This window comes from Delphinus delphis, chromosome 6 (genome assembly GCF_949987515.2).
Source record: "Delphinus delphis chromosome 6, mDelDel1.2, whole genome shotgun sequence".
In the NCBI taxonomy this organism is placed as follows: Eukaryota; Metazoa; Chordata; class Mammalia; order Artiodactyla; family Delphinidae; genus Delphinus; species Delphinus delphis.
Window position 1 is genome coordinate 36644602 of NC_082688.1, and position 26848 is coordinate 36671449.

Below are 26848 nucleotides of genomic sequence, written 5' to 3' on the forward strand. Positions count from 1 at the left end.
GCCCCAAAAGGGAGGGGCCCTGAGCCCCACTCCCCAGACCAAGCCCCTGGACAGGTTTGCAGGTGTGAAAGCTGGAGCAACTCATGCATTGTTGGTCAAGTAAAATGCAGAGCAGGACCCCAGGGTAGAAATGGCTTCAAGGTGTTTCTGGGTAGCCAAGGTCTCACAAGTCTTTGCATGTGGCACAGAAGTGGTGGAGAGCCTCAGGACTGAAAGGGTTACACAGATGGGGACAAGAAACCACTCTGGGAAGGCCTGCTTGTACCACTAACTGGGGACCAGGTGGGATGATGGAAATCTCAGGGGCACCACATGGACCCTGGTGACCAGGGAAAACACCCTCGCAGTATCTCGGCATTATATAAGACCCTCGGGACTCAGCTGTGACCTTTGTGGAAAGAGAAGAAATCCCCAAATGACAAAAGATTATGTTTCTGGCACTCGGGCAAAATGGAGACTCAAAACAGAAGTTACATTCTTGTGATATTTCTTGCACATCTGAGATTTGTACCTGCTAGTCCAATTTCCTGAGCCCTTAGCCTCCTTCCCTATTGGGTGTGGGCACCACAAGGGAGGTCTCACTGACTGAAATCATCTCAGCAAGTACACACACACACACTCACACAACTCCCTACTCCCGGCCGCTGCAGCCTGACACAATGGGGCAAAAGCCTCAGACAGTAGCTCCAGCAGCTCATGCCAGCTAGGCTCCATCACCCCTGTTGATTGTCTCAGGGTCCCTCTTTCCCTCCCCACCCCACACCGTTTCCCTCAGGAAAAAAAAAAGGCAGCACAGAACCAGCAAATACTTCATTGGAGACACACCAGACTCCACCTGCATCAACTCAGGATACCAGCCACCGCAGCCCCAGTCCCAGCCCCATCTGTCCTGCATCCCCCTCCCAGCACAGCCCAGCCCAGATCCTGCCTCTGGGAAGGAAGCCCGAGCCCAGAGTTGCTGAGCTGCTGGGAAGATCTGGAGACTCAGCTTCCCCAGGATGGACTCCGTTTCCTTAGGAACGACACCATGTCCTGAGAGGGCCTGGTCTCCCAGGGAAGGAATCCATGTCCTCAGGAGGGTTCCATACCCTGGGAAGGGCTCCACACCCCTGGGAGGGACTCCTTGGTCCTGAGGGGGCTCTGTGGCCCTGCACGAGCTCCAGTCCTGAAGATGCAGGAGGACTCCAGGCCCTCGGGAAGTGTGCCAGGCCCCTGAAAGAGTTCCGTGTCCTTAAGAAAGACTCCATGTCCTCAAGAAATACAACTTGTCTCTTATCCCTGGGAGGACTCCATGCTCCCAGGAAGAACCCAAGGAAGGGCTCTCTGCCCCGGGGAAGAGTTCACGTTCCCCAAGGGCAGCCCAAAGCCCCTCTCAGCTGGCACAGATGCTGCTGACAGTGGCCCCTCCCGGGCCCACAAGGCCCAGCTCCTCCTGCTCATTGATGCACAGCTGGTAACCGCAGCCCCGGGCCCGGGCTCCAGATGGGACCTGGTGGTCAGTCTTGGCACGAGGGGGCAGCAAGAAGCCCACACTGCCAGCGATGAGCATATGCCAAATGCTGTGAATGTAGAAGTAGTTGTCTCGAGTCTCCACAAAAGCATAGAGCAGGATGGCACTGCCCGCGATAAGGCTGCCTGGGCACAGGTAGAAAAGCCAGCGGCGCCACGTGGGCGGGTAGCAGTGCCGGCGGCGGACGCTGCGTACTGTCTGGGGGAGGCAGAGAAGTGGGACTCAGGAACGCGAGGCCTTGGAACCCAAGCCACTGCTGGTCACTCTCAGGCTTCCCCTGAGCCCTGGTGGTGACCTGAAGGCATCTGCCAAGACTGGAGTGCAGCGCTGTGAGCAGCACAGTGATGACGACAGGGTCCCAACCCACCTTAAACTGGGAACCAGATACCCAAGTCCCTGCACCCAAGTCCTGCTGGGACCTCCCCGCCCCCAGCCCTCCCAACCTTACCCAGGCTGTGGCCAAGATCCCCAGGGCAAAGAGACTGGGTCCAAGCAGGTTCCAGAGTCCATGCCGGTCAAGCTGCAGAGCCATGGACAGCAGCATAGCCCCCAGCAAGTACAGCACCTAGAGAAAGAGGTCTCCAGGGGCTGGGCCGGGATGGAGAGGCACTTGGCAATGCCCCCAGGAGAGATCGGGAAGTGGATTTCAAGTAGACTGTGGCTATGGTTGTCCCCCAGGGCCCACTCTGCACTGACCTGCTTGACCACAGGCTGTAAGCGAGCCATGGCAATGACAGTGACCCACACGGACATTAAAGAGCCCAGGAAGTCACAGAACTGCAGCACGTCGTAGTCCATGATGCAGAAAACCACAATGCCTGGCTGGTCACAGGCATGGTAGAACTGGAGGAAGAGAGGACAGGCATTGAGAGAACTTGCGGCAAAGGTCCAGGTCTACAAAACTGGAGAAAGAGGCCATAGGGGTGGCGTGCTGCTGTCAGAAAAGCGGAAGTCAGAGGGCACAGACTGAGCAGAACTGGGAAATGCCCAACTCCCCACCCCTGAGAAGAATGTGGTAGGGAGGCCCGGTCTGTGTCTTAGGCTGTACGTATCTGGCAGCCCTGAGCCTCGTCCTCACCTTCCTAATCTTCCTGCTTCTGGAATGTGCTGTGAGAGCACCAAGCCAAGGGATCCAGGTCTCTCAAGCTGAGGCCAATCCTTGCCTGTATCCCCTTGTGCTCGTGTGGGTCCCACCTGTAATCCTGGCCCAAGCTCTGAGGCTGGAATCTGGCCTCTTGGCCAATCCAGACCCCAAGCCCTGTCTGTTAGCTCAGACTCTGAGTCATGCTTCACCTTCAGACCTTGCACTAATTGGTCCTCTGCATCCTCTCCCACCCAATGCCACGGGGGAAGCGGGGGGGACGGTGAGAAAAAAGGCAGAGTCCCTAAAGCCAGGGAAAAGAGCATGGCACTTTACACCACGGGAAGAACACAGGAAAGGGACAGTGCTCACCTACCCTACACCGTGGGGAACACAGCAAAGAATAGGGTATTGAGCTTAAAGGTGGGGTGCAGGGGACACAGTGGAACTGGAACAAGCTATACTGGGCACCCCAATTAAGGAACCAAGCTCTGCCATCAGCCCTTGGGTCTGTGGTCGCAATCCCTGTGCCCCGCTGGATAATGCTATCAGGACCTCTGGCAGCCTGCATTCCCTTATTGTGAAAACAGTGACCCAGGGATAACCTGAGTTCAAGTTTATTTTGTCTTGGAACATTTGCTGTCACCTTTCTTTGAACTTCTGTGTAGAATTTAGGTAATTTGAGTACTTACTGATGCTAAACACTAAGGCCATGGATGGTTTCAAGAATATCTGGTGCAGAGATGCAGGAACACGCTTCCTTCTATATCATGTGCCTTACGAGTCCACCCAAAGAAAATAGACTGGGCAAGGTCTCTGAAGACAAACAGCTCTGACCGAGAACAACCATCACAGTGGCATGCTCACTTCTCCCATCTCCCAGTATCACCCCTGCTCCGTGTCAGGAAGAATGGGTTATTATGGTAATGAAAGCAGGGTTAAGAAAAATTACGAAGCTATAATGGGAAAGAAAAAGGTTTTGACCTATGTAAACTTGACCAAAATCTACTCATTGGAGCTGAGTTTGAGACACGCCAGCAGATTTTAGGGGATCAAAAAAGTCTCTTAAGATTCTGTGAATCAATCTGTTTGACCTCTGTCCCCTGTACTTTACCCCAGGTCCTCAGAGAGCCATGGCTACTGAGAGCACCTCTTGAGAGAAGAAACAACTCAGTGTAGTTGCCAGGATTGGGCTGAAATGCATCAGGCTGAACCGAAGCTGGGGCAGGAAGGCTGTGCTATACCATCCAAAGGCAGCCTTTGAAGTGGCTGGATCACTGACTGGAGGGATCCTTTAGGCACTACTTTCAGCCCACATCAGTTTCTTCATCATTCCATCAAAAGGCAACCCTAAGTCACAAGGGCTCTGAGCCCAAAAGAGAGACAGCCTTACAGACCTTAGTGAGACAGGTATCCAGGCCTCCAGAGGCACGGCTCTGGGTGTGGGTAGGGAGAGGGCAGGGATATCCAGCCCACAGCTGAGGAGATAGATAGCAGAGCAATATCACAGTTTCACTCACTGGCAGCAGTGGGGTCTCAGCAACTTCTGGGGAAAATGAAAATGGGAGAACCTAGTCTCCTGTTTGAATGAGTCAGAGCTGAGAACGAGAAGGTGGAGGCGAGGTCAGGAAGAAGAGTTCAGGGAAAAGGAGCACTATATCCCGAACTCATAGCACAAACCATGACACCCCAACCTCACTGAAACAGCAGCGACCTTAGGGAAAGCAGGTGGGAAACTGAAGCAGGTCTGCTGTGAAAGCTGACAGAAGCCAGCCCAGATGCAGAGCTGCCACCAACAGGATGGGAAAACAGACTCAAAAGTTTAGTCTTGAGAGACAAAGGATGAGAAAGAAATTGCTAATGTTTCTTTTGAACCTGTTGAAGATTTCATCCAGTCATTCAAATTGCAAAATGTGTAACTTCAACCAACAGAGGGGAAAGGGTGAATAACATAAGGGCAGGGACAAGCTAGGAGTTTAGAAAAAGAAAAATAAATGAAAAAGAAAACTCAGGGATATTAATTGACATTGGGAAACCTTGGGTTCGATTCCTTCGCATTTTAAACTGCCAAGTCTTAAACTTGTGTACCTATCCTCTTTCTTTCCCTTCACTTTGGAGGTAAAGAATGTTGTCCCTTCAGGAAGAGACTGCTCTGGAATTATCATGTTTTTTTGGTTTTTTGTTTTGTTTTGTTTTGTTTGCGGTACGCGGGCCTCTCCCGTTGTGGCCTCTGTTGCAGAGCACAGGCTCCAGACGCGCAGGCTCAGTGGCCGTGGCTCACAGGCCCAGCCGCTCCACGGCATGTGGGATCTTCCCGGACCGGGGCACGAACCCGCGTCCCCTGCATCAGCAGGCGCACTCTCAACCACTGCGCCACCAGGGAAGCCCTATCATGTTTTAAGTGAGTATCCCAGGCTTTTCAGAGGGTTCATAAGTTTGGGGACATAAATCCCTCTTTTATATTATTAAATAGAGAAAATGAGTTCTTACTGGGAAACTTGGAGACACTTTTCATGTGGGTCCATTTAATGTTTGAATATGCCTCAAAGGTTTATTTTTTAATTCTTTCTCTTATATGTGATTAATTGGGAACTAATTTGGTTCCTAAACAAATCAATATTTTGGCCTTTTTCTATTTCTCTACCTCCAAGACCGGATATACATACTACTGCTCACTAAATTACCCAATACTGTTTTATGATTTGGATTTTATTTTAAAGCATTAATTTTACCTTTCACACTTCACCAAGCACTTGTTTCATATGCCTGACTTTCAGGTATATAGAAGGAAATGCCCAAACACTTCTAGAAGAGGGACTTGTAATAAATCTTTCAATCTCAGATAAGAGAGGATAAATACCAGCAGAAAAAAAGCAAAGCTGAATCACCTAACATTGAAGACACATCTAAGAAAATAATTAATTGAAGGTTTATTTCCTCCTAGGAATTTCTACATTGTTAAAAAGAGCGGGGAATAATGGAGAGATCGTCTCTGGAGTGGAGAGGTTTTGGGGAATATCATCTCTCTAATCTTCTATGACTGATTATTCTACAAGTATACTAGAAGTTCAAAGAGATTAAGGTTGTAGAAAACCCTTAGGGGTAGAGTTAAATTAAAACTGCAGTGTGGGGACTTTCCTGGTGGTCCAGTGGGTAAGACTCCGTGCTCCCAATGCAGGGGACCTGGGTTCCATCCCTGGTCAGGCAAGTAGATCCCACATACATGCCGCAACTAAGAAGTCCGCACGCTGCAACAAAGATCCCACGTGCCACAACTAAGGCCCGGTGCAGCCAAAATAAATCAATAAATATTAAAAAAATAAAAATAAATAAAACTGCAGTGTGAGGTGACCAACACGATCTACATTTCACCAATCCTATCTGGCTACTGTCACTGCTGAATGTCCAAAAATGCCATCAGTAAAGTCCATCATCGACTCCCTCCCGGGGCACACTGTGCTAGGGAAACCCGCCAACAACCTGTGGCAGCTTGCTTCATTGAAACTCCTCAACCCGGAGGAGACAGCATCTTGTCATCATATATTCTAGGCATATGTTTGTCTCTTCTGCCTTCAGTGCTTCAGCCAGCTTTACTATTCATGGAGGAGGAGCCATTATCGATTGCCATGGCACCCATTCAGCACCATCCTTAACCAGGACGCACAATTCATAGTAAATGAGGCAAAGCAAATTGCTCACCACCATAGATATCACTGGTGTAACCATTTACCCATCACCTAGAAACAACTGGCTCAACCGAAAGCTGGAGTGGGCTACTGAAGGCTGAGTTATAGTGGCACCTGGGAAACTCTACCCTGAAAGTCTGGAATACTCTCCTATATGTTTGGCACACAGTATGTGCCCAGTAAATTTTAGTCACCTTACAGTCATCTTATACTTTATGCCATGTATATTCATGGGAGAATATCCCCACACTAATAAACTTTCCCTTATGCAAAAAAAAAAAATATATATATATATATATATTGCACTATTGTCTCACTGAAAATTGTGGACTAATTTTTACATTAGTATTCCTTTTGTCATCAGCAATAAAAAGAAGTGGTAGAAATAACACAAAAAGATTGGGAGATTTAAGAAAAGAAATTCAGACTACTAACTAGTTTCTATTAGTATAATCTAATTTGACACCTTCCTCAGCTTTGGATTTCTTTACTTACAAGGTAATTTTGGAAAATTATACTAAGTTGTTTTTCTCTGTGGAATTTTATACTTTTATAACATAACTATACAGTTTGTCTAACGCTCCAAAACAGAGTATCCTGGCACTAGAGAATTTAAAATTGAAGATGCAAATATATTCAATCCATACAAAGATTAGGATATTTGTACTCGGGACAGAATGAAACTTCCTGCTGTTCTCTTATTTTCTGCTTCCGTTTCCTCTTGGAAACAGTCATGGGATTTTGCCAAGGGCCACCGAGAATTACTTGTGCTGGTGTGAGGAACAGAAGAGGTAATGAGGAGGTGGGCTTGCAGCCAGGATCTCAGCAATCGACAAGGAAGGCTGCAGGGGCCCCAGGATGTCAGCTCTGTCTGGGTCTTTGGGGATCCAATTATGAGGACTCCTCTAGCACTGTGAAGGACATGTGGCTTGAACTGTATGAGTCAGAGGTGCACAACCGCAATGTCTGATATATTTTCCCTGTGATTTCCTGTATTTGGTTTGGTTATATTTCCTGACCTTTTGATTGGCTCTTTTTATCTTTTAAGAATTTGAGAACTACTAAAGTGAGGTCGTTAGTATTTCCACGTACTCCAGGACTTCTGAGAAACTGAAGTCAGGTTAGAAATGTATCCATGCACGCTCACTGCCCTATGCAAGGGGAACACTACAGCTCAGTGATTACATGAGAGGGATCTGGAGGCAGGCTGAGTGCGAAGTTTGGTTCTACCACTCACCTCAGGCCTTAGGCAAAGTATGTAAACTTTTCTCATCTGCAAAAAAGGGATAATAATAATAGCAATACCTATTATTACAGTGCTATGGGGAGGATTCGATGAGCACTGTCTGACACACAGCATGTATTCAGTAGACGTTGTTTTTCTGTTATAGTTATCTGAACTGTCGGCTACATACAAAATCAAGTGCTGGGTTTGTGGCTTGCTTTGTTTTGCTTTTTCTACTTATTTACATTTTGCATTTTAAACTCCTGAAGAACAAAGCTACTGTCTGCTCCCAGGCCCTGGGTAGGAACTGACACACTACTCCCAGGTGTAGACTGTCCTGGATTTGAAGACAAGGAAGAAGACTGTCGCCTACCATGCTGGTGCTGATACCTGCAATATGAAAGATGGGTCCTTAAATGGAGACTGCTGAGGAATGAAATAAGTCTAAACAAAATAAAGAACAGGAAAGAGTGACAACAGGAAACCTGCCTGTGAAAAATGAATCACAAGTAGCTCTACACTTTGGCACGTGTGGAAAAAGAACAGGAGTTAGAGCACGACTTTAGGCAACACCTCAGAGCCAGTATCTTTTCCTTGATCATTTGCTTACTGCCTTATTTAAGAAAGTGGAAGCACTGTATGTGGTGCCAGGCACTTTCGACTCCCCCAGTGTTCCTACTAGGGGAAGGTCTTGTCTTTTCAGGATGATATGCCATCAAATCCAGAAGATAAGAAGTCATCTGACACTGAATACCCTGAAGCCAATGCCCAGGATGCTTTGTGAAGTGCAGGAGAATGGATACGCTCTCCTCACACGCTCCAGGCTCCTGACACACTTAGGTGTTCTTACTAATTGTGAACCACATTAGATCTGCACATAACCAAGAGTGCGCTGGTGAAAGAGCTGTTGCTAGGGAATTTGGTGAGCAACAATATAAAAAGGATCTTGAAACTAAAAAAAAGAGAGCGAGAGAAACAATGTTGAATATAAAAAGAGTGGGGCATTGTCAGAGCAGGTCTAAAAAGGGGACCAGTCAAACAAAACTGAGGTGTGCTATTCTCATGCAGCTTAAGTGGCCAAGGTCCTGCTACATGGCTCGGTTACAGCCCACTGTTCCTCACCTGTGGAGAAATAACCAGGGCCCTAGAACATGACTCAGTTTCAGGACATTTGCCCCTCACTTTCTCCTAGATGATAAGTAGGATTTTTGTAATTTGGATATATGTCTGATCTATTAATACTGGACAACAGAGAGGCATGTATTGGTTTTTGTGATATCCTTGTTGCTAAGACATGTGGAAAAGTCTGAATCCATCTAAGATGTTTGCAGTGCTCATAGGCAGGCACTGTACATCACAAGATACCAAGAGCCCAGGGATGAGATGAAAAGATCCCTAGATGTAGCATCTCAGGGGATTTGTGTAGACACAATTCCAAATTGTAAGTCAGAGTTTCTCAGCCAGTGTGTTGAGGTAAAGGTCCCCTCAGCTCTTAGAGTGGACAGGCAGGGTGCGGGTCGCTGGAGACCCCACACTGTCTCCAGTGACTGTTATCTTAAGTCGCAAACAGCCTTGCTCATATATCCCAATGTGCCTTATAAAAATTATCACGTTCGCATGCCATGATACGAAGCGGTCAGGAAGCACTGCTGTACAGTGAAGAGGAGACATTCTCATACCATGAAGGTGTAGACATCCCCAAACCCCGTGGTGGAAATGTACACTCTAACCCACCACCACGGATAAGGACTCGGTGAAAGACACAGACGCCACCGCATACCGTGGAGAAGAACATGGTGAAGGTGTAGACAGCCGCTTCCAGCACATATCGGCTCCGAATGGCCAGGACCACGGGGGGCAAAAACATGAGGTTGCTCAGGCAGAGCAGTAACGTGGACAGAAGCTGGAATCCGTAGGTGAGCGCATCCGCACTGTCGGTGCAGCCCCATCCCCGCCATCCTGCGGATGGGAGGGGCACAGGGTGGAAGACGTGAGAAGGCAGCCCGCGCTTCAGCAGATACTTCCGCTGGTGGTCTCTGCTCAAGCCCGACGCCAAGGCCAGAGGAGGCTGGTCCCACCCTGACCCCGCCCCCCCTCAAACCCGGCTACTGAGGGGGCCGCCTCCCTTCCGACCGCCCCGGGTGGGGTCCCTCGCCAGCCCAGCCGGCTCACCGGCCTTGCACTCGCAGGCCGCGTACAGGTAGTTATGCGTGCGCAGCAGCTTGCACTGGCCGTAGGGCCCGCAGTCGTCCACGCACGGGGACAGGAAAGTGCGCAACCGCACCTCGGCCGTCGCGTTCCGGCACCTCACGAACCTGCGCACAAACTGCCAATCAACCGGGCCCGGGCGCAGCCGCGCCCCGCCCCGCCCCGCCGCGCCCCGCCCCGCTCACCGAGGCCCCACCCCACAGAGGGAGCGCAGGGTCAGGAACCAGGTCCCCGTCTGCGGGAACGGGATTCGCAGCCTGGCCACTCGGGAGGTGGCACTGACCGTGAGGAGGAAGCCGGCCAGGGACTCTGAGGGGAGAAGGGAGGAGTCAGTGTGGGGTCAGGACCTAAAGAACCCTCACCCGCCTGCCCCCAGTTCCCAGACGCCCTAGCCCATCCTTCCTCCATACCCACCCCCCTGCCCCCGACTTCCAGCCCCCACTCCTTCCCCGGTTCCTCACTCCACCTTTGGAACAAGTCATTGCTGCATCCCCCAGGCTCAAGGGCACCTCGTGAGTCAGGCATCCGAACACTGTCACATTTTCCTGGCGCAGGGAGCTCTGGGCAGGGCGGGTATAAAGATGAGGCGGCCACACCCTCTAAGTCCTCCCACCAGCACCCCCGCCAGACTCCTCCACCTCTTAACCCCTCCCCAGAAACCCCTCCAGGCCCTCACTGGACATCCCATTCCTGCAGGTGCTCTCCACACGGAAGCACCCTCCCCACCCCTCACCTCCTCGTTCTTACAACAAAAAAACGGAAACACCAGATCTTCCACAGCAGAGATCTTTCAAAGACTGATGAGAAGGCAAGGCCACTTCTGAGTCCTTTCTTTGGGAAGAATTGTTTAAATTCTGTCTAGGCAAGAGACAACACCCACTTTTTCAGTCCTATCTAGCTTGATGGGGGGAAGGGGAAGAGCACTGTTGCTGGATGTAGACACTAGTTGTAAACAAAGGTGATTGTAAGGTTTGTCAGTCATCTTCACATCTTCACCTTGGCCTTGAAGGTGGGAGGCATGTAAAGAAATGCACTCTTCCTCAGGTGAAATAATTCTAGGTACTGAGCAGTGGTAATAGAACGCCTATGGGATTAAATGTAGCAAGCTGGCTGGGATTAAAAGAAACTGGATATCCATAGGAGTAAAGGGAAAGGGTTGTCTACAAGAATAAAGGTAACAGGATGCCATAAGCTCACCTCATTCAAGAAGGATTTGAGGCAGCTTATTAAATACATATAACAGGATAAAATAAATACATGAGGGAAATTTACAAATCTGTCCCTAGATGTGGGCCATATATTTGCTGACTTCCAAGCAACCAAAGCAAGGAAGGAAACGTGAGTTACCACATTTGTGAGTCCACAAGATAAAAGTTAGAGTCTCAGGAGAAGCACTGCACCCAAAAGGGTGGTTCTCAGTTAAATTCACATCAAAGAAGCACTGTGTGCTGCCCCACCTCCTATCCTTAGCTGCAAGAGTGAATTTCATACAACTTGTTCATAACTTCCCTCAATGCAAGCCCAGGGCTATATGCCAAAGTATTTTTCAGCAAAAGCCATTCTGGTGGGAGCCAAAGAAAAAATGTTTTCTAGGTATGCAGTTCTCTGAGCCAAGTGTCCAGTTTTGACCCAAGGGAAAACATCAAAATACTTGAGGAAAAGATCAGAGTAGGTGTGCCAATATACCTTTCAGAATAAATAGAACAGGCTGTCTGAGGTGTGCAGCAGTGTCATAGCATGCAGATGGCTGGAATGTAAGCAGATGCCTTTTAGAGAAAATAGACAAGAATGCAGAGAAAGACAGGGCAAAGCAGCAGGGGAGGTGGGCCTCTCCTCTCAGGATACTAAGGAAGAGTCAGTATGGGTGGGGCTGGTCTCTGACATAGGCTCTATAGTTTCAAGGTCAAATCAAGACTTCACTGTCATTGCCCAAAGGCATGGCGATAAGCAAACACAAAACATATACAGTCTTAGCCAGAACACAGAGAATTTGAGTATGAAAATAAGGAACATCTTGGGGTTGAAGAGTCAGCTCTGTCCTGACCAGGAGGATCACTAGAAAGTTCTGCGCCATGTCCCATAAAATACCACCTCAAGACAGACCAGGTCTCAGGTGGGTGATAGGAAAATGATCCCTGCCCCAGAGCTGAGGGATAGTAAAGTTAAAAGGATTTTTGGCTGAGGGAACAGTAGATAAATAATTAGATCAACGCCAACCCAAGACAGTTGCCAATGGCCTGACACAGGGTTCTGCCCTCGGCCCAGTCTTGTTCAGTGCTGAAAATAATGACTAAGAGGTTTAGAAGGCCAGCTTTTCAAGTGTGTGAATTACACAAAGCAGTGAAGATGCAAGGTCCAAACCAGTGTTAGGCAATGTCTCAAAGATAGACATAAATTCTTCCATTCAGGTTAAAAAGTGTGCTGCAAAAATATAAGATAGGTATTGGCAGCGGTTCACATGAACCAAGCTCAGGGCATGAAAATGTGCATGGTCCTTGGTTACAACTAGATAAACACATCAGTTAATGTGGATAAGGACTAGGAGGACATATACCAAAAAGCTAAGCAGTTGTGTTATGGAGGTGTCTTCCTCTATTTTCCAAAGCCTTTATATGTGATCCTATTATTTTTATAATAAAAAAGTATACAATTGTTTTGAAGCAAAAAAAGGAAGAAAAGGAAAAAGATCCAGAGGTCTTAGTCCACCACAAGCCTCAGGTGATCCCACAGTGTGAGGCAGCAGCTGAAAGAGGTAACTTGATCTCAGGCTGCACAAATGCTGCCTGCCACCCAGGTCAGACCACCTTGGATCACTTAGTTCAGAGGCATGATGACCAGAAGTATGACCAGAGGAGACAGCAGAGGATGAGAAGTCTAAGATGCTGAGGCTGTTCAGCTTTGGCAAGGCTGAGAGGCATCCAAAGGGCTGTTAAAATTGGATAGGGATGCAACAAATGTACCACACCAATGCAAGACGTGAGTAATAGAGGACACTGTGTGGGGAAAGAGGGGAACTCTCTGTACTTTCCTCAATTTTCTGTAAGCCTAAAACTGCTCTGAAAAATGTCTATTAAAAAAAAAAAAAAGGACGGGGTAGACTACTGGATATAGCTTCTGGGGCAAAACAAAGGTCAGTGGGTAAAAATCCATGGAGGCAGACTTTGATGGAATGCCAAGAATGCCTCTAGCAATCAGAGTGGCCTCAAGAGGTGGTGAGCTCCCCATCACAGGAGATATGCGAGAAAAAGTAAACACCTGCCATAGAGAGAGGCCCTTAGTGAGTGGCAAGTAAGCCTATACAACTGGGAAAATCCAGACCGCTCAGCTGCCCTGACTGACCCAGCCCATGTGTAGTAAATACTCAGGGCATGTTTGTTGACCAGAATTGGGCTGAGGCATGGTCTCTAACCATGAAAGGTGAAAGCAACCTAGACAGGCTTTCTGGAGGAGGTAAGGGCCCCTTCACCCCGACACCTTCCCCTTCGGGTTCCCCCAAAGGGCGACCTCCCCGCTCTCCACAAATAGTACCACGTTGAGCTGGAGCTCCAGGCTGAGGACGCCTCCGCTGTCCAGCACTGGCAGCAGCCTCAGGGCAAACACAGCTGGGCGTTCAGGGGGGAGGGCCACGCTGGGGCCAAAGAAGACGTAGAAGTGGACGGAGAAGGTGTCCAGCTCATTGCGCAGCGTCGGGCGCACTGGCCAGCAGTGCTCAGGTGGGGATGTGGCCCCGGGCCCCTCAGCAGGGGCCCCGAGGGATGACAGCTCTGGGGGCAGTGGCTGGTTGCCCAGTGACTGGGGCATGTTCATGGCAGCTCCGGGGACCAGGGCACGGGACAGGCTGGGCTGTGGGCACTCTGTGGGGCAGAGGAAATCAGAGCTGGGGCCTGCCGCCCTCACAGCCCTGCAGCCCCACCACATAACAAAGGGTGGGGAGGCTAAGAACTGGAATCGAACATCCCTTTGGCGTCTGGCATCTAAGGCTACAGGACAGGGTCCAGGGGCTCCCTAGTGGTCACAGCTAATGGAATGTCATGTTGGAGGGACTCAAGGTCATCTCTCCCACCCCACGGGCAGTGAGGACACTGCTGAAACAGGTGATGGACCCTCTCACTGACTTGCAAGGGCTTTGGCAAGGACCATGTCCCAGAAGTCCTAGCTGTCCCCTGCCTACTCCAGGACACTGAGATTAAATCAAGGAGAGTAATGAGGTCCCTTAGTGAGCCCCAAGTCAGGTACCAAGAAAAGATCTGATGGTCTTCCAATGACTTGAAGCTCCAAGTGGGAGGGCTTTGGCGAGTAAAGAAGCCTGGGCTGGGCCGGGGAGGTCGTAGGCACGTGGCCGAGGACCAGTGAACACAGCCACTGTGCCTGCCTCCTCCCAGCCACAGAAGTCGGCACAAGCTGGGTGGCTGGCGCAGGTGTGGGGCTTCTGACCTTGCAACCGCACACACAGCTGGAAGCAGACGGTCCTGCCAGGGCCCCGGGATGGTGTCTCCACACGCACGTAGACCCAGTGCCCCCACGGGGGCAGTGCCAGCTCCAGCTGGCATACCGAGGCACCTCCACAGGCCACAGAGCTTGAGTTGTGCAGGGGTGGGGCCTTGGGACGTAGGCGCAGCGTCAGGGGGCAGGCGGATGCCCCGCGGCCCCCCACGCACACCAGCTGTGCTGAAACCCTGTAAGTGAAGCTGGGCACAAAGACCCTGGGCAGAGGGGAGGTTGGAGGTGAGAAAAGACAGGGTACAGAGAAGTGAGAGGGACACAGGATGAGGGAGACACTGGGAAGAAGGGAGGAGTAGGGGACAGAAAAACCGGAGGCCTTTTCGGGTCTTCCCCTCTGTGCTGGGAGAGGGGGAGGCAGGGGGTGGGAGTCACCCTGGGGCTCTGGGTAGCTCAGCAGTCCAGGCTGGCCAGAGGGAGAGGAAGATCAGCAGGTAGGCTAAGGCCGGGGAAGGAACATGGGAAGGGCCCGGTGTGGGGCAGTATTTGACTTACTTGTACAGGGCTGAGCGATTGTGGAGGGAGAGGGTCTGCTCAGAGGGTCGCCCAGGCACCAGCACAGCCACGTCCAACAAACGCCGGACGATCAGCTGCGGCTGAAGGAGGTACTGACACTCATCCTGGAGACCCTGGGACACAAGCAGGGGTGGCGGGAGGGGAGACAGCGAGGTGCTACTAAATGGCGGCGAACAGCCTGCTGAAGCGGAGGACAAACCTCCTCTGGCCCTCCTGCTTCTGGGGCTGTGACCGCAGTCCTCTAAGCTCTGGGTCCCTCCTAGGTCTGCAGGATCTGCTGGGATCCTCAGCATTGTCTGAGGTTTAGGGACTCAAAACTGGGCCCCTCCTGACAGTCAGGCCTTCCCTTCCCCACCTCCAGTAACCCCAACTCCTGAGCATTCCTGGACAGCCCCTCAAGGTATTTCAAACCACCTCATTCCCCCACCAAGCCCTCAGGAACGTAGAACACTAGCACTCCAAGGGCACTAGAAAGCCCCTTAAAGGCTTCCAGTCCAAACCTCCCCGCTTCCCCCAACCGAATCTTTAATTTCCTTTATTCTCCACCTGCCCCTCCCAAGTGCTTGTCCAGCCTCTGCTTTAATACCCCCAGGGAAGAGCCACTCTGCCTCCCAAGGGACCTCCAGACTACAGGTAACTTGAGAAAAGGAACCTGGTCTTATTTTGTTCCCCCAGACACAGAGCCTAAAGTAAAGTGCACCCCTCACAGATGAATGTTTGCTGAATAAATGAATGAATAAGTGAATCAACCCAGCTGGGGGCAGCTCTGACCTGTACAAAGCCAAAGCCTATCTTCTGTCCCCCGACCACCGCTCTGCCTCAGGGGCCCACAGATACATCTGCTCCTTTTGCCTCAGTCTGGGTTTCCTCTGCCACTGGAGGAGAACCGCCACATCTCCCCGAGCTACTCTTCTGGATAAAATCCCTAACACTTCTCTACTTGGGAGGACACCACTCTGGCCCTGCAGCATCTCCAGTGAGGATGGGCCCATTAATTCCGGCTCCTCTTCTGTGGCATTTGCAGCTCTCTGGGCCCTCGATCCTAGCAGTTCAGGGGAGGGGGGCTCCTGATTAGGCTTCTCTCATCTTCTGGACAAACGGTCTTATGCTGGCCCAATAAACTAGAGGCCACTGTTCACTTATGTGGTTGTTCTGACCGAGACATACCATTAGCCTTGACCTGGGACAAGAATTCCAGGCTTTGACATCCCACTGAGTTCCATGCCACGGAAAAAGCCAGCCAAGGCTTGTTTGCTGACTTTTGTTTTGTTTTGTTTTGTCTGTTTGTTTGTTTGCTGACTTCTAGCAAAGCTCCACAAGGTTGGAAGGGGGCCTTGATGGATGCCAGGCTGGAATATCTCCTTACCCTCTGCCTGGAATTTTCCTGTACCTTTTGCATCACTGCACCCCCAATACCTAGCACACCACCTGGCACACACTAGGTGCTAGAAAATATCTGTTGAGTTAAAGAACAGGTGTCAAAAAGAGGTCCCTTCAGAGAGCTCCTGAACCCACCTCGTTGCACAGAGACCTCCATCTCTGATTTCCAAAGCAGATGTCCCTCATCTTTTGTGTCAAGCCCTAAGGACCAGAAATACTCTCCCAAGTTATTTCATCAACCCCACCTCCTAACGTAGGAATCACCACCACAATAATCTTGTGGTGAATAAGCCCTAAGGGTGGGGACTCACACTCGGGAGACAGCCCCCGTCCTTACTATACAGTCCAGAGGGAAGAAACACTTTCTTCCACATTTTGCTTGCTGTTGCCCTAACTAAAAGATCAGTGGACATGACCTCTCTATTTAAGATGTGCTCCTTCCTTAAACTGTATAATGTGCATGTCTAACACCTTCCTATTGTGCACGGGAGCATTCAGTCAGTGGAGACCAGGGAAGGTGCAGCAGGGACCTTCATCCCGTAATGGAACCACAGGAAGGGCAGCAGAAGTCAGGTCCTCAAGAGCTGCCAAGGCAGAAGCCAAGTGAGAAAATCCAAACTCAGTCAACGTCCGCGCTCTTGGAAGCAACAGAACCAAAGCAAGGGATCAGGGGACCAGGAGGGCCAAAAGTGAGAAGTGGAGTGAGAAGCGGTCTGAAAGAAGCTGGAGTGGAAGGCCTTAGATTGATTCCTAGACTGTCCTAATATAGGTGGGCTGAGTTTCTTTAGTAAGGCCTGAGCCTCTGGGTGAGGCCTGTAGACTGAAGATGCCCAAAGATCTTGGCCTTCTCTGTGGGAATACTCCAGCACTCGGCACAGCTCCGGCCCACAGTTAGCTAGCACCAATCAACATGGAAGTAGGTGAGCACTGGAGAGATGGCAGGGGGCAAGAGTGGAAGCAGGGAGACCACTTAGGAGATTACTGTTTTGGCCCAGCAGACGACCAAGGGAAGGTGTGCTAAGAGTGGAAACAGACGTAGATGCATCCAGGGCATCCTTTAGAAGTAGAGTCAACAATACTTTTTCTTTATGGATTAGTTGTGGGGAAATAAGGGAAAAAGAAGAATCAAGTATGACACCTAAATTTGGGGCTTGAGCAACTGGTGAATGGCAGTGCCATTTACTGAGAAGAAGATTAGAGAACAAAGAGGCTTAGACTGGGAGAAGTGAAATAGGAATTAAAGAGATTTCGACTTGAGGCTTTGTTTGGATATGTACTTGCTAAGTTTGAGACTGGTCTTAGACATCCAATCAGAGATGTCAAGGAAGCCACTGGATATAAAGTCTGAGATTCAAAGAAATTTGAACTCACTTAATACACCTGGAAGACATGAACTTATAGGTGGTATTTAAAACTGTTGTGCTGGAGACACCTAGCAAGAGAATGAAGAAATAAAAAGGAGTTGTCCCAGGACCAAGCTTTGGGGTACCACATGTGAAGAGATCAAGCAGAGGAGAAGCCAGGAAAGGAGACAGAGGAGTGGGCGGTGGGCAGGAGGAAAACTGGACAGTTCTGTAAAGTCACAAAGGACAAGTAGAGAAAATGTTTCAAGGAGGAAAGAGTAATATAAGGAACTAGGTAACAGCTAGTTACTAGTCAGCTCTGGAGAGGAAACATGGGGACTGAAAGGGGACAAAGGGAAGAGGAAGACTTACTTTTCACTGTATGCCTTTTGTACCTTTCGAATGTTGTACCGGGTGCATATATTACCTATTTGAAATACAAATAAAATAATTTAGAAGGAGGAAGAAGAACAGAAGGAAGACTGTTAGCAGATCTGAACCACTTCAGTTGAGATACTGAGCCACTCTTGGTCCTAGCGGGTAGATTCAACTGAATCCTTTCTTCTGTACAATCTGCTCCTTTTCTTTCCTTATTGTTGTTTTCATTCTTTTATCTGCTTTCACTTACTTTCAAATCTTGGAGCTGGGGAGAGGAAGCTGGGGAGTTCAAGGAGAACTGTGCCCCAGATATTTGGAGAACTTCCCCTAATAAGCCATTTGGGTGCCAGATGTTACCCACAAGCCAAAGGGCAGCCCTTCAGGGCAGACTGGCAGCTGGACACCACAGGAGGAACACATGCACCACACAGGAAAGGTAAGGAGATAGAGGGCACAGGTCAAGACAGAAGGGGCTGACAGAAAGAAGGAGAAAAGGAAAGGAGGAGAAATGAGATCAGCTTTGGAAACACGAGTTTGAGAAGATGGCAGAAGGGCAACAAAAATTTGCCCAGCCCCCACCATGTGCCAGGCTCTGTGCTGGGCGCTAGGAATACAGTAGTGAATAATACAGAGGCCAGCAGAAGTGTGGGACCACAGCCCAGGAGAGTGGCCTGGACCAGATTAGTCACTTCCCTTTTACAACCTCTTAAGGCTCCCTATCACTCTCAGGATAAAGTTCAAACTTCTAGGCCCTTCCTGATCTGGCCTCTGTTCACCCCTCCAGCTCCCTCACTCACCCCAACGCCTGCCCCACACTGAACCACTTCAGTTCTCCCTTCTAAGCTTTAGCCCATGCTACTCCCACCACCTAGAATGCCCTTCCCTGCTTCCTCAACAGCAGGTCTCACTTCCTAACAGTTTCCTAAAACCAACTCCCCACCACACTACCAAGCTGAGTTATCCACCTCTCCTTTGTCCTCTTAAAACCTCCTGTATCTCACTAGTATACATCTTATTTATCTGTGTCCCTAGCACCCAACCCAAGGCCTGGGACAAAGCAGGTGCTCAAAGACTAAGGTCTAAAGGGAGGCCTGAACTCGTCCCCAAAGCTGAGGAACAGTGCTGCCTTCTTACGCTGGGACCATTCAGTCCCCACCCAAGGATATCCCTGAACCCACAATAACTTCCGGTGTTGGCCAAGCCTTATGGGAAGTCAGGACGATGGGACGAGGACGAAGCAAGCAGAGAAGACGGAGCCCTAGAGGAATGCTCTGGACAACCCAGCCATAGGCTTGATTCTAGGGAATTAACCAGAGAACTTAAGAAGCCCTACAGGCCCATGTAAGATTCCAGAAGATAACCAAATTCTTAGAGGAAACACAAAGAAGGTCTTACCCCCCAACCTCTAGAACAGGCCTGACTGGAGAGCTCCGTCTCTCGTGGGGTCCACACACAGCTGCCAGTCACAGGGTAACTGCACCCTCTTCTCTCTAATCTCACCACACCCCAGGGATCTCTACGGGGTAGGGCTCCAGCTTGAAGTGCCAAGTTCCCCAGGCCCCACTCGCTATATCTAGATGCAAACGGGCACGTCAAGCCTGGTTCTGACCTCTCCTAACCAGGCTTCAGCTCCCATAATCCCAGCCCAGGCCTAGGCGCCAGATTCCTCCTGCTCAGTCAGAAAGGTTGTTGGATAACTACAGCAGGGCTTCAGAAAGATTTTCTCTTCTCACAAAGAGAGTCAAGAATCAGAGCTGGGACCAGGAACAGGCTCTTTGGGATTTGGCCAAAGACCTAAGAAGACATTCCTCCTAATAGAAGAACACTTGGTTCGGATGGGAGTCAAGAACCTAGAACCCAGAGCCACTTCCGGGCAAGTTCGCAACATGCTCTCACCCAGAGGGCTCCCAGGCCTGCAGAGGAGGTTCTCCCGTACATCACTCTCAGGAAAAACTGGCCTATCACTGAGGCCTCGAGATGCTCCCTCAGCCTGAGTTCCCATCTCTGACAACAGCAGTGCCCATACACTTGTCCCTGTGTAATTCTCAGCTCATTCAAAAGCATTATAACACCTCTGAACGCTGGGCCTCAGCAGGAGGAGGAGAGGGGAGTCTGACACAGTCCGGGGCCCCTGCCCTCAAGGAACTCACCCTGGAGAGAGATGGCCAGGTCAAATCCTCACCTGACTGGCCTCTCAAATCCTCACCTGACTGCCTCTCCCAATTCTCAGTGGCCAAACCCTACTCACTTTCTTGTTCTTCATGTCCTGTTCTTTAAATCCTGCTCAGCTCACGCTTGGCCCTTTGCCGTTACCACTGACCCCACACCCGTGGCCATCCCACTCTGACATGGCCACCACATCCCACCCCCCTTCCCACCAGTGGACAGGAGCAAGAAACCTTCAGGTCCTCTCACAGTAATGAAGAGGTCTAGCCTGCCCAGTGCCTGGGAGTGGCAGGAAAACTCTGCAGCATTTCCTTCCCCTCCAAACCAGAATGGAGAAGCAGCCTGACCTCAACCCTACAACACTGGAGACTTTAACAAACTCTGCTCTATGAAATCACTGCCGATGTTTGGGGGAAAGAGCGTCAACAATCAGGTTGGACGCCAGGCGCCCAAAGCCGCTTCTTAACAGGAAGGGGCTTCCCTGCCCCCGAGTATTCTCTTAACATCTTCCATAAGGTGTCAGGAGCTAAAATTATGATAGAAGAGGAACGTATACTCCCAAATGGACTAACGACTGGGCTAAAGCCTACAAGAGTCTGCGGGGCTATCACCAACCAAGACGTAGAACAAGACTAGTCTTGACCCACCAGGTGACCGGCTGACCTCTAGCTATGCCCCACGCCAGCCACCCTTATGCTGTTGCCCACCCTGGCACAAGGCTGGTGTGCCAGGTAGCCCAGAGATGGAGAAGCAGCTCTGGCCCCTCCTACCCTGGACAGTATCAACCCACCTTGACAGAGATGTGGCCGTGGGTCCGGGGCAGGTGGGCAGCCAAGAACCAGTCCCCAGGTAAGGGGCTGCTGACGTTAAAGATGCCAGAGGTGCGGTTGGGCAGTGTCCAGCTGAGAGTCAGTGAGAAAACCCCAGGCACAGCCGTATCCCCTGGGAAGTGTGTGTGCAGGGGATTGATGACAGGGGGTGCCCCAGAACGGAAATACCTGGGGGACCAGAATGAAGAGAAGAGGAAAGCAGGCAATGGGGTGGGACATGGAAAATGGGGGAAAGAAAGGAGAACTGTCATTTATCACCAGTAAAACAAGTGGATTCCCTATACCGACCCACACAACAAAGTGGTTCCAGGTCAGGGGTCAGAACATAAGGGGCAAAAGATCAGCTCGGGCGCTCAAACAGTCATACAGTAGCCAGGAATGGTCAGGAGACAGAGGTCTTGGCCCTCAGCGAGTCACACTTCAATCCGGACAAGGGTCAGGGGTCAGGGTCAGGAGGTCAGCTGACCTCCTGAACTTGCATTTTCATTTGGAAAGTGGCCTGGGGTTGGAAGCAGGGGTCAGGAGGTTAACTCAGACGCTCACACAGTCACACTTTGGTCTGGGCAGTGGTCCCCAAAGGTTCCCCCCTGCTCTTTGAAGATGATGAGGTTCCACACGGCCAGGAATGTGTCTTCGGGAACATGGAAGTGGAAGAGCTCGGTGCTGGCGAAGGAGCGGAAGGGACTCAGCTTGCGGGGTGAGCAGGTGGAGTAGTCAGTCAGGAAGAGGCCTCCTGGGGAGCAGGCGGAAGAGAAAGGAGCAAAGTAGGACAGGCCATTCCCAGCAAGCCCCAGGCACACCAAGCTGCCTCACCCACAGCACCGACTCAGCAAAGGTTCTCCTCTGCCCGGGAACTGGGTCTCATGCTGCCCTTGCCATCATTTGCTTTCAACCTTACAGTGATCTTGGGAAAAATGACCTCTCTTTACAGATAAGGAAACTGAGGCTTAACGCTAGACCAAACTGAGGATTCAAACCTTGATCTGTCTAAATGCAAAACCAGAACCCTCTTGAGGACCCCACAGCTGCCCCTCACTTAGGAGCCATTGTTCTCCTCGTACCAAGCCTAACAAAACAGCTGTGGATGGTGCACACGCGTGCGTGCGTGTACGCGCGTTTGTGTGCGTGTGTGCGTGTGTGCGTGTGCGTGTGTGTGTGTGTGTGTGTGTGTGCTGGCATGGACTCTTAGGCTACTGAGCAGCCTGGAACTCCACCTGTGGGCTTGGGAGTCAGCAGGGAACTGTGAAACTGCCTTGTTTATTTTCTTCCCCTTTCTGTTCCCCTGTGGTCAGGAGCAATAAAAACTCTCAGAAGCTTCACAAGAGCTGTCTGTATACTGGCTCAGGGCGGCAGAGGGGAGGGGAAAATGTGGTGAGGCTGCAAGGGGCCTGCTTGGGTGGCAGAGGCAAGGACAGGAGCTGGCAGGCCACCACAAGAGCCCCAGGGAGAGGAGGAAAGGAGAGCCAGCAGGGCCTCTGGGATTCAGAAGGAGGGGCTGGGGGCGCTTCCTGGAGGGAGGCCCAGTGAGGCAGTCAACTGGTAAGCCAGTGGAATCTCAAACTACCTGGGAATATTCATATCCAGACGAGGCTGGGGTGGGAAGTGGGGAGAAAGTGGCCCTCTGTAGCCGAAATGCCAAGATACCTGATCATGGCTGTTAGGAGCAGAGCCCAGTGAGCAGGAAAGTCTGGTATAAGCAGCTACCAAGCAAACACATAGGGACCAGGACTGCTGTAACAATGCAAAGAACCCAGCGGCTCAGCTGGATAGAAGAGGGCCTCAAATGACAGGCAAAGCTCTGGGGAATCTGACTGTTTTGGAGACTTAAGACCAGCCCCAGCGAAGCCCAGAAGGATGCCCCCAGGACAGATGAGAAGGTTGGGAACTCAAGCAGCTTCAGGACAAGAGTAGGGGCAGTGGGTAGGGGAGACCTTGAAGCAGAGTTTTTAGCCCAGTAGGAAATACCCACAGGCCTTGCCTATTCTGACAGTTTCCCCCTCTGGAGATGGGAGATGTAACTCCAAAAATGAGGCATTTGAAATAACAGAGAAAGAAGCATCTGGAAAAGGAGGCTGCTGAAGGAGGGAACACAGATCAAGGTTGGCCCTACTGAACTTCAGCAACCTTGAGTCACCCTGCAGAGAGCCGTCCTATATAGGTGGAGGTCACTAGCCCTAGACTGGCCTGTGCTCTTCAAAAGCCACGGTTATACCCAAGGACTAGTCTGTGCAGTTCAGGCCACATGGTCACTCTCGACAAGGAAGACCTGCCACCTTGCAAGCTGAGCACTGCTCAGGAACCAGAGAAGCTCACAGAGCAGCACTCACAGGGCAGTGGTGATGTATCAGAGAGGGATGAAGGGAAATGAACCAAGAGATGGGGAAGAAAGGTTTCCTAGGAGCCCTTGCTGTGACAACTGGGAGGCAGAAAGCTAAGAGCTGAATGGCCTGGATACTATTGTTACAGGGAAGCAGAGCACTGGAGCACCCCCTGCTGGAATTAGGGAAGGGCTCCTCTTCCTCAAAGCTGGTACCAGGTATGGGTCATCAGATGGGTCATTGCTACTGTTAGAAGAAATGCTGGCCAGGCCCCCGGTGCAGATTCTCAGAGAGCTGGTGATGAAAGCAGCTAATGACCTTTAGGAAACAATAGACAGACGCGCATAAAGAGCCCTGTGATTAAAGGAACATGGCATGGCCTGGAGAACTGGGGGACTAGTTAAGCCACCCTGAAGTGGCTAGGGGCTACAGAGGTCATAGAATAGCCTGGTGGGAAAAGGGAGTAAAAAGAAGCTGGGGATGCTGGGAGGAGCCTAGAGGGCAGATGTTTGAGAAAGCGTCCACAGCCCCATTCACTCCAAGCTTTGGTTTTGGGTTTCACCAGGACCTACAGAGCTGTGTCCCAGAGGAAGCACAAGTAAGGCCCTAACCAAGCTCAGACGAACCTGCCTTGGATGCGCCAGTGCTTCCAGATGAGGCTAGATTCTCCATCACCACCTGAAACACACACACGCACGCACGCATGCATACACACGGGCTGAGGCTGGCCCTTCTAGTGACAGCACTCAGTAGAACAAAAGGCTATTTCCTATAATGGCAAGGCATGCCTGGGTTATGCAACTGCAGTCGGAAAAGACCCAAGGATTTGTTGAGACCGACTGTGCCATCGTGGTCCTGTGACAGTGCTAGTCTCTCCTCAGGCGAAACGTCTCATCACCACCAGGTCACAGAGCACCCCTGCAGGCCAGTGACTAGTAACAGCACTCAGGGCAGCCCTGCCTGCTGTGGGACCTAGTCAGTGCTCATTTCCACCTTCATTATAATCCTCCCAAAGCACCTGAAACTGCTTCTGGGCAATCATGCTTTAATCCACATCTTTCAGCTTTCTACAGCTCTGTGGCTGTCAATCACCCTCCTCTCTTAGTCATCCCAGTGTCTGCTCAATGGGCTCATGAACAAAGATGCTGGGGTGGCAGGGATAGAAGCTATGAATTGGGCTTGACAGAATAGACTCCCCCTCACCTAAACTGAAAAACTGACCTGCCTTCTGCCTCTGTTGAGTGCCCGATCTGCCAGCAGCAGTAATCAACACTGAGCAGTAACCAACGCCGAGCCCCTCAAGGAATCTGGCTGGGGGCAGATGGATTACTCATGTATGTTGTGGGAGGCATCCAACACTGCCTCCAACCGGGAACTATCCACTTGGAGGTGACACTTCAGTGATCTGTCTGCAGGAGGGGCAAGAAGAGCTAAAGAGGAACATGCATGGGCCACATGTACCTCCCCCTCACACAGTAACATAGGCACTAAGGACACACAGGCTTACATGCACACAACAGACACGCACCTACACTTACCAACACACAAGCATATACACACTGCACATGCCCAGCATTCTCACAGATCCCTCAGGTACACACACAGATGCATAAGTGCCCAGATACCAGTGTGCATCCACATAGAGCTTGCACATCTCTGCAGGAGCAGTGACCTTTGGCGTGCATTGATTTCCTCAAGCTTGTACACTGAACCAGGGCCCCAGAGCTCACTGAAACGCAGCCCCTCCACCCCCAGCTGCTCTGCTACTTGTTATTGCCAAAGACTTCCTCAGGCACATCCCCATCACCTCTAGAGTGCCACCCGCCAGAGATGGCTGGGGGTTGGGGCCATGATGACTCTTTATTATGGGGCCATCTTTACAGCACATATCCTATGGCCAGGACCCCCTCATCCTCCCACATTCCACCCATTAGGAAGTTGGGTATCTCCCTCTCCTGTCCGAGTCACTTCCTCACTGGATGGTGGCCCTGGGCTGACAACTGACAAGTAAGGAGGGTTTGTGGATGAAGCCCCCTTGTGGGAAGACAGGGGAGAGGACAGGTTGTGCTTTGAGCCTTTCTGCACTTGGATCTGTTTTCCTATTGGGCATATATTGCAATGAAAAAAAAAACAGAAACAAAAACAAAAAACACCAGTATAGGATAGGAATGAGGAAATCTTTTTCTAGCCCCACACTGCCACTGACAAGCTGTATGATCTTGGGCAAATTGATCTCCTGCTGAGCCTCAGTTTCCCCAACTGTAAAATAGTCTCTGAGTTTCAACCCTGCTTTAAAAGTGTCAGGAATTATTCCTCAGCAAATCAAGCTTATTTGGAATGAAACTCGTTATAAGAAGAAAACTCATTATAATGGCAACTAACCCATGTCCATGTTTTTTTGTTATTTGCTACATGTTATTTTCAAAACTGCTTTCTTAACCCTGTTTTAAGGCATGCCCAGTTCCTCAAAGGTTTAGGCCAGATCTTCCCACACTGGACTAGAGGCTCTCTGCTGGGGGACTATGTCTCCCCCACCAGACTTCATGAGCAGGTGCAAAGCACTCAAGACTTTCTTGGAAAAGCAAGAGTCAGAGTGGAGTCCGGATGGACCCCAAGAAAGGAAACCTTGCAGTCTCTGTCAGCCACCTGCTGAGCCTCAAGCCCACAGCTACCACTCTTCTAACCCTGCCAATTCCTCTCAATTATGCAAGACTTCTTATTTCTCTCCACGTCTTCCCCAGTGATCTAGTTGCCCAGGTCCCACCTCTCCTGAATCCCTCCAGTCCACCCCTCCCTGCCAGAACCCCATCCCTGCCTCGGTCTTTCCTGCTTCTGCACTCACCAGCCCCTGGGCCAAGGACAGACAACAGCAACAGTAGCAGTAAGGCTGACGGCAGCTGGAGCCCAGACCTGAGTCGAGGCTGGGAGAGGGGCAGGGTATGAAAGAGAGGGCTGGGTAGTGGGAGAGACCTGGGTAAACACAGAGATGAGGGCAAAGACTGGGATAAAGAGTTGGGCTGGGCTGGGCACTGGGACTTATGCAAGGGTAGGGGATGTGATGGAAGAAGAGACTGTGATGGGGACCGGAGGAGGGGCAGGGGTTGGGCCCCGGGCTTAAGCAAATTTTGAGAATGGGTCTGGGACAAGGGCTGGGCTGGGATTTGGGAAAGGAGGTGAAACAGGGGCAGGCGCTGGGATGGGGGCCAGGCCAGGGACTGGAGTGGCGGCCTGAGCTGGGACCCGGATCTGGGCATGCGCTGGGACCCAGGCCGTAGCTGGAACCTATGTGGAAAGCGGGGCGAGGGCGGGGTCGGGGGCCAAGGCCCGAATCTGGATAGGAAAAGGGGCCGGGACAAGGACTGGGCCATGGCCCGGGGCAGGGGCGGGGCCGGACAGGCCAGCGCGGGCGCTCGCAGAGCTGACCCGCGGCTCCGCTCCCACCCCCGGGGGGTGACCTCCGGTGTCCTCGCGGGCCCGGGGCCGGGGTCGAGCCTGCTGGGGCCAGGCCGGGGACCTGGGTAGGAGTTCAGGTCTGGGCGACTCCGGGCTGCGCTGGACGGACGATAACCAGGCCCCGCGGCGGCGGCCTCAGCCTGACGTCGTATGACGCTCCGCCCCCCGATTAGCTCGATTGGTCCTTCTCGCTAAAGCCCGCCCCGGCCCTATTCTATTGGTCTCTAACTTGGCCCTGCTGGGCTCAACGGCAG

At 51.2% G+C, this 26848-nt stretch overlaps 1 protein-coding gene across 3 annotated transcripts; it reads right to left on the bottom strand.

The window, feature by feature from the left end:
• Positions 1 to 804: 804 nt before the first annotated feature.
• Positions 805 to 26697, bottom strand: TMEM8B (transmembrane protein 8B). 3 transcript variants are annotated; one of them, XM_060014526.1, is made up of 13 exons: positions 25984 to 26697; positions 21367 to 21556; positions 20784 to 20991; positions 14706 to 14839; positions 14145 to 14413; positions 13239 to 13564; positions 10177 to 10270; positions 9896 to 10019; positions 9675 to 9817; positions 9283 to 9461; positions 2207 to 2353; positions 1959 to 2075; positions 805 to 1704 (listed from the first exon to the last, which is right to left on the bottom strand). In XM_060014526.1, exons 1-13 carry the CDS (start codon positions 26507 to 26509, stop codon positions 1273 to 1275), a joined length of 2889 nt encoding a protein of 962 aa, XP_059870509.1. In that variant the 5' UTR covers positions 26510 to 26697; the 3' UTR covers positions 805 to 1272. The 3 variants fall into 3 exon arrangements, with proteins under 3 accessions (XP_059870509.1, XP_059870510.1, XP_059870508.1); XM_060014527.1 differs by having other exon boundaries at positions 805 to 1708; XM_060014525.1 differs by having other exon boundaries at positions 805 to 1708; positions 1959 to 2353.
• Between the last annotated feature and the right edge of the window lie 151 nt (positions 26698 to 26848).

Coding starts and splice junctions, on each gene's coding strand:
- TMEM8B (XM_060014525.1), bottom strand. CDS start 26,509: ATGGCCCAGTCCTTGTCCCGGCCCCTTTTCCTATCCAGATTCGGGCCT. Junction 14,414..14,705: donor AATCGCTCAGCCCTGTACAA/GTAAGTCAAATA, acceptor CCCTCTGCCCAG/GGTCTTTGTGCCCAGCTTCA. Junction 2,354..9,282: donor TCACCATGTTCTTCTCCACG/GTATGCGGTGGC, acceptor CTCTTCCTCCAG/TTCTACCATGCCTGTGACCA.